An 11,265-nucleotide genomic window follows, 5' to 3' on the forward strand; every position below is an offset into this window, starting at 1 on the left:
CCAGACTCCCAGGTGTCAGCAGAGAGCCCGACGCGGGGCTTGAACCCATGAACTGCAAGAGCATCACCTGTGCCAAAGTTGGACGCGAGATCATGACCTGAGCTGAAGTCTGACGCTTAACCGACTGAGCTACCCAGGCGCCCCCGCCTTTGGATGCCTTATTCAATAAAGACAGATGAGTCTCATTCTGAGGGGCCACCACGAAGAAATGGGGTGGTGGGGTGGGGTCACAGGCTGCTGATATGCCACCTTGAACACAAACCCCTGACAAGTAAGCCTCCATCATGGCAGCCACAGGTCAGTGCATGTTCCTACCCAGCCCAGGCAGGGAAGAGCCCCTAGGAAGCTCCTTCCCTTCCACCAAATCCTTCCCAGTGAGAAGTGGTGGGGAGGTCAGCCATAAGGTTGTGGATGTCCTGGAAGGGTATGTGGGACAGCTGTGATGAAGTGAGGCTGGGTTCTCAGCAGGTTCCCCAGCCCCTGCTGGCAGGGAACCCTGGCCCATCTAATGATCCTGCTGCTAGCACATCTCCCAGTGCTTCCACACCTGCCTCTGGAGGCCCTGTCAGGGGACCTGTCAGTCTTCACACTGGACTTGTTTGCCCACATGATATCAACAGATTCAGAAACATAGTTTCTCTGAAGTAACAATAGAGGATTCCGCAGCAAAGAGCCCACACTCACCAGAGGCAGCAATCTCTCAAGGGAGGTGGGGCTTGTGTCCGCGGGGATCCCCGCCTCTCCATCCTCCAACTCTGTTCCCTCACGTGTGTCTGTCTGTTCCCCACCTGGCCCCTAAGACACCTGGAGTTGCCCTGGAAGGGTCCTAGAAATGGTTAACTCCAACTCCCACTTTCCATCTGGACAAACTGATGGCTCTCATGGTGGGAGGATTTGCCCAGGCTTGCAAGGTGGCTTGCCAGAGCCCAGCCTGATATCTCCTCACCCCCACCTAACACTTCCCCATACAGGTCTGGGGTCGGGAGGTGGGGGGCGGGTGGGGAGGGACTTCCATCCCCTACTTAGTTTGATTTAGACCAGTGGTTTTGAACTCAGGTTTCATGAACCCCAAAGTGGGGGCAAGAAACCTGTAATACCACATGTGTGTACAAGTGCTTTCCTGTGGGAAAGGAGGTAGAGCTGTCAGCCATTCTCAGTGGTCTGCCCCACTGAAGGTGGACATTCTGGGATTGGCAAGAGAGCAGATAAGGAGAGGCAGGCCAGCCCTGGGCATTGGGGGGGGGGGAGGGGGGAAGGGAAGGGTACAGGGTCTCAAGGGCAAGTCCACAGCCCTTTCCTACATAGGCTTCAGGAACTCTGATTTCACAGCTGGGCCCTACATAGCCCAGACATAGCCAGATACACATTACCTATGGTACAGGTTACTAAGAAGCACAGGGTGTAACATGGCATGCGAATGTCTAGGATGGCTTCCTGTATGAAATGCTACTTGGCTGAGACCTACAGACTGAGCCAAGTAAAGATGAAGGGATAAGAGTGGTCCAGGCACACAAGCTATGCAAAGGCCCTGAGCTGGGAGTGTCAGGGTTGGAGGAACTAAAAGATCAGTGTGACTGGGGCACAAGCATGAGGGGGACACAATGACAGACGAACCTGGAAGCCACTGGGCCAGGTCATAGGGGGCCTTGAATGCCAGGCCAGTGGGTTTTGATGTTTTTCCGGGTTTTTTTTTTTAAGGGCAATAAAAATCATTGAAAGATCTTGAACAAAGGAGTGACATGATTTAATATGTGGTTTATAAAATCAGTCTGGCTGCTGTGTGAGGCAAGAGTTGCTGGGGAGAGACCATTCAGCAGCAGCTGAGGAACACAGGCACAAAAGACGAGGCTTAGAGTCAGGCATGGTGGAGACGTGGGCACTGGAATGAAGTCCAGAGATGTCTAAGATGGTGGCTGGCTGGATATGGGGTCAAGCACAGGGAGGAGAGGGGTGATCCTGGGATTCCCACCCAAGAAAGGGTGGGGTCTGGAAGAGAATGGAGAGTACATTCCATTTCAGAAGCATGGGGTCAACCAGAGAAGGAGCCCTGGAGGCAGCTGCGCAGGCAAGTTTGGAGCCCAGGAAGAGACCTGGGCTGGACTCTGGGACCTGGAGTCCGGGTGGAGTGTGTGGTAGCAACTGTTTTCATCTGCCTGGCACATTCACCCTCCTCTTGCTTTTACATAAAACGCCAACCCACTCCAGAGTTTGGGGATCTGACCCTCACTTTCAATCCCAAAGGTGAGCAAGAGACTCAGGCCAGGCCTACATCATAGCGATCAGTTTAAAAATGGGCCCTATCACAGAAAACATGAATAGACACTTCTCTAAAGAAGACATCCAGATGGCCAACAGGCACATGAAAAGATGCTCAACGTCACTCCTTATCAGGGAAATACAAATCAAAACCACAATCAGATATCACCTCACGCCAGTCAGAGTGGCCAAAATGAACAAATCAGGAGACTATAGATGCTGGAGAGGATGTGGAGAAATGGGAACCTTGTTGCACTGTTGGTGGGAATGCAAACTGGTGCAGCCACTCTGGAAAACAGTGTGGAGGTTCCTCAAAAAATTAAAAATAGACCTACCCTATGACCCAGCAGTAGCACTGCTAGGAATTTACCCAAGGGATACAGGAGTACTGATGCATAGGGGCACTTGTACCCCAATGTTTATAGCAGCACTCTCAACAATAGCCAAATTGTGGAAAGAGCCTAAATGTCCATCAACTGATGAATGGATAAAGAAATTGTGGTTTATATACACAATGGAGTACTACGTGGCAATGAGAAAGAATGAAATATGGCCCTTTGTAGCAACGTGGATGGAATTGGAGAGTGTGATGCTAAGTGAAATAAGCCATACAGAGAAAGACAGATACCATATGCTTTCACTCTTAGGTGGATCCTGAGAAACTTAACAGAAACCCATGGGGGAGGGAAAGGGAAAAAAACAAACAAACAAAGAGGTTAGAGTGGGAGAGAGCCAAAGCATAAGAGACTCTTAAAAACTGAGAACAAACTGAGGGTTGATGTGGGGTGGGAGGGAGGGGAGGGTAGGTGATGGGTATTGAAGAGGGCATCTTTTGGGATGAGCACTGGGTGTTGTATGGAAACCAATCTGACAATAAATTTCATATATTAAAAAAAAATAAAAATAAAAATAAAAATGGGCCCTATCAGAGCCCTCTCTAGGATGCTAGCAGGAACCACCCAGAAAGAACTGCTCTCCATTTCTGATTGCCACCGTGGAAGAAGACAAATTAAGCAGGAGTTGCCGGTGGCCCCCACATGGGGAAGGCCATGTTGAGATAAACACAAAGAGTGACAGAACTGAAAGGCAGAGAGCATGTGCTGAAACAAGCCCTGAGCCCCTGGATCCAGCCATGCCTTAATTCCTCAGGACCCCATAGATAATTGGGCCCATGACCTCCCTTGTTTATTTCATTTATTGTAAGTCAGTTTTCTGTCATGTAAACTGAATGAATCTTAAAACAACAAGGAGCCAAGAAGCCATGGAGGAGGCTGAGACTACTCTGGGACAGCTGTGTAGATTGCCAAGAGCAGGGGCCAAACAGGTGCCTCTGCTGTTCTGACCTGAGGACCCCCAAGACCCAGGGAACTTGGAATGTCCCACAGCCCCTCTGTGGTGTTCCTGAGATCTTCTCACTGCCCCCCCCCCCAGGCAGTGCCAAGGTAGGGTGGGAGGGAGGAAGACCTTACAAGGGACAGCTGCAAGTCCTAGGCACCCTCACCCCAGCCCCACAGCCCGAGCCTGCCACACCTGCCTGCCCGACTCTAGCATCTGAGCCAGCTGGAATGAAACTCATCTTGGTCCCTTGAGCCAGCAAATGACTTTTCTCTGTAGACCTTGGTGACACTTAAAAAGACTGGACAGGGGTGCATGGGTGGCTCAGTCGGTGAAGCATCCCACTTCCGCTCAGGTCACGATCTCACAGCTCGTGGGTTCGAGCCCCACGTCGGGCTCTGCGCTGACAGCATGGAACCCACTTCAAACCCTCCATCCCCCTCTCTCTGCCCCACCCCCATGCTCACACACACATGTGTGCATTCTCTCCCTCTCTCTCTCTCTCCCTCTCTCAAAAATAAATAAATGTTAAAAAAAAAAAAAAAAAAAAAGACTGGACAGAGTTGGCTCCTGGCCAGGCTGCCATCCTGGCCAGGAGCCCCAGCCCACCAGACAGAAGTCCTTGGGCCTCTCTGAATCTTGGCCATATGATGAGGGCTCTGCCTCGCAGAATCATGGGGGCTCATACTGAGCTCCCACATTAGGATATACACTGCCCCCCTGGTCAGACCTCAGGATGGGACCAGACCTCAGAGACCAGACCCTTCCCACTGCCTAGCCCATGAAGACTTCCACCCACTGGCCCCGTCAGGCCCTATCTGGCCAGAGAGGTCCCCAGAGCTGCACTGAGGTGGGAGGCAGAGGTGGCGCGGGGTGCTTCGGTCCTACTGGAGTCCCCGCTGCCATCACCCAGCTGTGAAGACTGAGGCAACCTGCCAGGGGCTGCAGGCTGGAGCGGGTGAGCAGTGTGTCAGCCACCAGGACTGCTCCCTGCTCCCACAAACAACAGACAATGCCCCTGACTGAGAAGGTCTCTAAGAGTCAAAACAGGAAAGGTAAGGACCGTTTTCAAGAAATGCATTTCTTCCTTTTTATTCTTTTTTGTTGGCATGCAAAAAAAAAAAAGGCAATAAAATGTAGTTGGCGTGGTCTTGGAATCAGAAGCAAGGTTTCAGCATTTGGAGGTTCAGTTCATTCATCTGTAGAATGGGGATATCAGGCATAGACCATAGGCTAGTGCGAGGATTGAACAGGGTGATATCAGGTGCTCAGCAGGGAGCCTGGCACATAGTAGAGGCACAAAAAACTACGACTCACTATTATTTTTATGCCAACAGCCTTCTCATTGTTGTTGCTGTATTTTTGAGGAGGGGAGCGGGGCAGAGGGAAAGAGAGAGAGAGAAAAAATCTTAAGCAGGCTCCACTCTCAGCACAGAACCTGACAGGGGACTCGATCTCACAACATTGAGATCATGACCTGGGCCAAAATCAAGAGTCGGACGTTTAATTGACTGAGACACCAGGTGCCCCTTATTGGGTTTTTGATGAGCATATAAGAATGATGTGAAATTAGCATACCTATCAATTGGCCCGAGAGGTACTAGAAAGCTATAGCAATGTGATATGCAAGAATCCTTCATTAAGTGTAATTTTCTTATGCATCATGAAAAGACAAACTTTACCCTTTCCCTGTGCATATCATGAACAATTTCTGTCTAGTGGCTGTAAAAAAAAAAAAAAAAAAAGACAACCTGGAAACTCTACATTTCCCAGCCTCTCTGGAAATAAAGTGCCCGGCATGCCTTACAAAGCATGTCTTCATGTGGCATCTCTTGAGTCTGCACCTCTACCTGACTCCAGAAAGATCTACATCTTGGCAGGCCCAGAATCCCAATCTCATGGTAACTGAGGAAACAGCACCTCTTCTGGTCTCCATTTCTGGGGTTCTCACAAGAGCATTAGACCCCAGGCTAGCCAGAGTCATACCCAGGACTCAGCCAGAAATAATCAGAAAAAGATGTCAGTCAGGCACTGCTGGGGCCCCTGGAAAGACGGGGGCACCACAGAAGAATTGCACCTGACAACAAAGCTAACACATAGAAGACAGAGACAGGAGACAAGTGCACCTGGATTCAGCCATGCCTGAAGATTTACCATTCTGTGAGCTAATAACTTCCCTTTTTTTGTTTGTTTAATTAAACTAATTTAACTTAAGCTATCACTTGTAACTGAAAAGATCCTGACAAATATGGTGAATTAAGAATCCCCTTGATTAGGAGACTCCTGTCCACAGAAAACAAAGCTACTGCCACTGTCCCTTCCTTTAAAGCAGAGAAACAAACTCAGGGCCAGGTAAGTAGATGAGCAACTGTGTGTCCCTGGCCAGGAGCAGGACATTAGGCCTGAAAGGGCTTGTGGCTCTTGGGAAAGGCATGTCCCATCTAAATGTAAGCTCTAAGACCACAGCTGCCTGCTGGGACCCTGCTCTGTGGTTTCTCTTCACGTCTTCCAGGAAGACTAGTTCCAAAAGTTCTGCAAAGAAGGGGTTCCACGGTCCCATCTGCGTAGAACATGATGGATTACACAGAGCACAAGACATTTCCTTTTTTTTTTTTAAGTAGGCTCCACGCCCAGCATGGAGTCCAACTCAGGGTTTGAAATCACAACCCTGAGATCAAGACCTGACCTGAGATCAAGAGCCGGACACTTAACCGACCGAGCCACCCAGGAGCCCTGAGACGACTTCTTCATTACAGAACTTCTCAGAGATCCCGATGGACTCCCTGAATCTCACAAGCTGAATGCAAGGTACAGCACTGCCCACACCAGTTTGTCGGCTGAACCCCATTTGCTAGAGGCAACGTGTGGTACAATCTGCAGAACTCTCTTGCAGAAAGGGGGCTATTGAGCCTGGCTTCTCAAAGGGCAAGCCGAGGCCCAGGAGTATTAGCCTCGGAGCTTATGAGAAATGCAGAACTTCAGGCCCCACCGCAGATGTGATGAACCTGCATTTTAACCAGGTCCCTGGGGATTTGCACACACACCACAGCCTGACATACCTGCTTCGTGTGTTGTGTTATCTATGAAGGAAGAGCAAAAGCTGAGGAGAAAGGTGGCCTGTGTGGCACGGGGGTTAAGGGCCTGGGTTTCTGGGTGAGTGAGATGCATTTATCCATATAAGGCCCATTGGGAGGGGATGCACAGGTATTGCCTATCTCAGTGTCTTGGGAGCGCTGTGGAAAAAGTAGCTGGAGGGAACCAGGCCAGAATCCTACCTATGTGGTCTTGAGCAAGTGGCTCATCCTCCTAGAGCCTCCCTGCCTATCTGCAAACCAGGGATGAGGATCCCTCCCCTGCAGGACAGCTGTGGAGACCACGGCTTTGCATGATGTATAAAGCCCCAGGCCTATCACTGATGCAGAGAGACTTCAAAGGTTAAGGAATTAATTGTTATAAATGAGAAGAGGCACACATGCCAAAACAAAAGGAAGGAGGGAAGGAAAGAAGGAAGGGAGGGAGGGAGGGAGGGAGGGAGGGAGGGAGGGAGGGAGGAAGGAAGGAAGGAAAAGGAAGGAAGGAAGGAAGGAAGGAAAGGGAAAAGAAAAGAAAAAAGAAAAATAGTAAAAAACTAATATTGATGCCCTACCATCTCTAGGCCGAAGGAAGGAAGGAAGGAAAGAAGGAAGGAAGGGAGGGAGGGAGGGAAGAAAGAAAGAAAGAAAGAAAGAAAGAAAGAAAGAAAGAAAGAATAGAAGAAGAAAAAAAAGAAAAACAAAGAAATTTAAAGAACTAAAATTGATGCCCCACTGTCTCAAGGCCATTTTTCACTGCCAGTATTCAAGGCCCCTGAGGCAAGGCCCAGCCAGTCTTCCAAGTCCAACTCTTTCCTGCTCCATCTTGTACGTGTGCAGGCGTGTGTCCAGTACATGTGACATCTCACTCACCATGTCTGTCCTGACCCGGCCAACGCATACCTGGTACCTCTGCACGTCTTCTTCCCTCTTCTGAGATTGCCAACATGCACCTTTGCCTATTGGCAACTCTTTCTTCAAATAGCCCCCAGGAGATCACTGTCAAAGGCAGGGACGGGGTACTGCTCAGACCCTCAACCCAGGTGGGCACCGGGCGAGGAACACCTCTGACCGGCACAGTGGACAAACACACTAAGAGGTTCTGGCTAAACAGATGAATCACCAAATGACAGACGAATGAGTGATATAGTGACACAGACTCCCTGAAGTGCTGTCCTTCAGGAATTAATCAGTACACAGGAGCTGGCCCACCTACAGACTGCATCCATGTCAACTCCCCCAACCCCTGGAGTCCCCAGCACCAATTTCCTTTGATTTAGGAAATTCACCTGCAGCACGAAATGAGACACACCTACGAGGCCCGGGATGTCCTCGGACATACAAAGGGCCGCACCAGGATAACCCAATTCCTTCAAGGACATTTATAGTTGTTTGCAATATGCCTGGGTTCTAATGAAATCCAGCCAAAGGCAGTGATTTTCCGAAGCAACAAGTGACATTTCCTGTGTCTCCATAAAAAGAACACCAGCGGTTGTGGGGCACTGGTGTCATTGCTGGCTCTGCAGGCAGGCAGGACGAGCCTGAGGACAGGGGGACTTGGGGGCCAGCAGGGCTGGGAGAGCGGCCACTCGCTCAGAACAGGAGTGTCCTGAGCAGCACTTACAGCAGAAGCCACGGTGGGCGGCTTCAGATGTCTGGCCAGCACCGCCAGCCTGACCACCGCACACCCAATCCAAAATAGAAAACTGCAGTGGCTTCTGCCCGTGCCAGGCCCCGGGGCGGCCGGACAGAGCACCGCCAATGTCAGCCTCCTCCCTGAGCATCGATCCAGGCTTCCTCTGAGGCCCCCTGATGCCAAGCCATGGTCCCTCTGGGGCCCCTGAAAACAGGAAAACTTCCCAGGGCTCCAGTCACACTGGGTGGCCCAAAAAGTCCCAGGAGGGGACTGGGCCTCTCTCCTGTCCTTCAGAGGCTACCCGTGGGCATCAGAGCCTGTATTTCCAAATGCTCCCCTTGGCTCAAAATAGAGAGAGAAAACCGACTTTTCAAATTACCAGCTGGAGTTCAACAGGAAACCACAGCATGAAAATCAGTGGCTCCCGGTCAGCCAGGGGGCAGAGGAATAACCGGGCATTTCAGCACCACTACCCACTCCCTGGGCAGCACAGAAGCAAGCAGACTGACCGCCAGCCCATGTGCCCCCTTGCACACATACCACACATTCTCAAACGCACGGGGACACACACTCAACAGATACCCTGACACCCAAATGAGCAGAAACCTACAGATATGCTCACGCACAAGACACATATTCACGCAGGTGCACAGGTACCCAGACACGAGTGCACACCAACATTCCAAGACACATGTGCAGATTCACACACTCCCAGAGATGTACACACACTTGGCTACGATAGGAAGACCTGGGGCCCAGCACGCATAAGGGACACCACACTCTTCTGCTTGATCAGAGCTTTAGAGACCCTGACCCACTGCCTAAATCACCTGCTCTTGGGCCGGTCAAAATAACTTGCTTTCCTGCCAACCACTTCAGTCAGTGCCCCGTGGTCCCTGCACACAGGGGTACAGAGGAGGTCCTCAGTGCAGGCCTTGGACTCACAGGTAACCAGCCTCCAATTCCCAGGCAAGGGCCTTGGACAGAAAGGAGCGAGAGAAGTGAGTACTCACGAGCCCGTCGCAGTTGCTGAGCGCCACGGAGGAGGCTTCAGCCAGGCCCGCCACGTCTCCGACATAGAGGCACGTCCCGAGCAGGGGCTCCACGCGGGTGGCGCCCGACTCGCTTTGCCACTCCACCGTGGCCCCGGGCGCCACGAGGCGGGCATTGGGCCGCAGCCGCAGGTGCAGGTCTCGGCCGAAGACTGTGACATTGTAGAAGAGGCGGCCGCCGGGGTCCTCCTGGTTGCCTCCAGGTAAGCCCGGGGTCTGGTCAGGGGCGGCCCTGCGGGCGCGTACCCCAGCCTGGGCAGACGCCGCCGACACCACGTGGGACACCAAGCGGCCCTGGGCGTCAGTGCGCACCGGCACCGCCAGGATGCGCTCCGCTCCGTGCCCCAGGGGCCCTCCTGCAACGGGAAGGGGCGTCAGACCCGCCAGAGCCTCGCCGCGAAACCCCGCATCCCTCCACCACCCCGCCGCCACCACCGCTGCGAACAGGGAAGGGCATTCTGCCAAACAACCCCCAGAAACTAACCTTCACCTCCCCGGCCTTCTTCCAACTGGGAAGGGGCGTTAACAGGGACATCACTCCGGAGCCCCGCCGCCCCCAGGCCGTCCCCCTCTGGGACCCTGCCAGCCAAGAGCTCTGCCCCCTGCCCGGTTCTGGGTTGGGGCTCCGCGAGCTCCTCACAGTTCCCCTGGGGATGGCCCCGTCAGACTGTTCCCGGTCCCTTGAACCTACCGTCCTTGGCAGGACATGGGGCTGCTCCGAAGCCGTTGCTGGTTGGGCCCCTACCCGTGCGCCTCTACCCCTCCGCGGTCCCCGCCGCCCGGGCGCCCTCACCGCTTGCCTCCGGAGCGGCGAGGACTCGGCTCCCCCCGGCACGCGCGGCCTGTCCTTCGTGTCCAGCTCTCGGTTGGACCAACGCTGGCCCCCCTCCCCGCGCGCCCGAGGGCAGGGAGGAGTGGAGCAGGGTCCCTCGGATCTTCAGGGATTCCCTCCAGGGAGCCCATCAGTCCTCAGGGCCCAAGGCGGCGAGCTCAGCACCCGGCTCCTCCCGAGCGTCCCCGGACGCGAGCCCCGGCGCAGCCTCGCCCTGGCTCCCCAGGACCCGCTGGGGCTAGCGCTGCGCTCTCTGCCGCGGGGCTTTCCCCGTCCTCCATCTCCATGCTCCGCGTCCCGGGAGCCGCGAACGCTCCGAGGCTCCCCCCGGCCCGAGGCGCTCCGGTGCGCCGCGGGGCGCCCCCTGCGCGACCAACCCGGCCCCGAAGTTGGCCAACTTGGCCCCGGGCGGGGTGCACAGAGTTTGCCCAAGTCGGGCTGGACGACGCCTGGGGAGGGGGCGGCGGGGCACGCGGGGCGGGGCCCGGCCGACCGGGGTCGTGGGGCTCGGGGGCCCGGCCGCACCTACCTGGGGGGTCGGCGGCGGCGGCGGCGAGTCGGGCGTCCGCGGGCGGCGGCGGCAGCAGGAGCGGCGGCAGCAGCAGCAGCAGCAGCAGCAGCGCGGGGCAGAGCAGGCGGTGAGCGGCTCCCGCCGGCGGATCCATGGCAGCCGGACCGCAGCCGGGGCCCCGCACTCGCTGCCGGCGCGAAAGTTCCCCGCGCGCCGCCCAGCCCACATCTGGGGGCAGCTGGAGCCGCCCGCAGCTGCAGCACCGCAGGGCGCGGGGCGGAGGAGGCGAGGCGCGGAGGGGAGGGCGGGGGAGCGCGGAGGGGAGGCGGGGAGAGGGAAGGAGCAAGCGAGCGAGGGAGGCGGGAGGGAGGAGAAGGCGAGCGAGGGGGAGGGCGGGGACGGCGGGCGCCTCAGCCTGCGGTGACCCGGCGCTTCTTGGCGCGGCCGCCGCCGCCGCCGCCGCCCGCTCCCCTCCTCGCGCCGCCGCCGCGGCGGTTCCCGGCTCGTAGCGAAGCAGAGACGCCCCGAGGCGGCGGCAGAGAAGCGCGGCTGGCCGGGCGAGGGGGGGGGGG

The 11,265-nt window shown here is 55.1% G+C and overlaps 1 protein-coding gene across 1 annotated transcript in view; it reads right to left on the minus strand.

The window, feature by feature from the left end:
• Nucleotides 1–11,017, minus strand: part of ADAMTS2 (ADAM metallopeptidase with thrombospondin type 1 motif 2) — a 243,032-nt gene extending 232,015 nt beyond the window's left edge. Inside the window, exons 1-2 of the mRNA XM_060636396.3 lie at nt 10,712–11,017; nt 9,312–9,706 (exon numbers count right to left, since the gene is read on the minus strand). Coding sequence (XP_060492379.1) covers nt 9,312–9,706; nt 10,712–10,847 — 531 coding nt within the window. The 5' untranslated portion in view covers nt 10,848–11,017. The remainder of the gene's footprint in view (nt 1–9,311; nt 9,707–10,711) is intronic.
• Nucleotides 11,018–11,265: the final 248 nt, after the last annotated feature.

This window comes from Panthera onca, chromosome A1 (assembly GCF_046562875.1).
Source record: "Panthera onca isolate mPanOnc1 chromosome A1, mPanOnc1 haplotype 2, whole genome shotgun sequence".
Taxonomy (NCBI): domain Eukaryota; kingdom Metazoa; phylum Chordata; class Mammalia; order Carnivora; family Felidae; genus Panthera; species Panthera onca.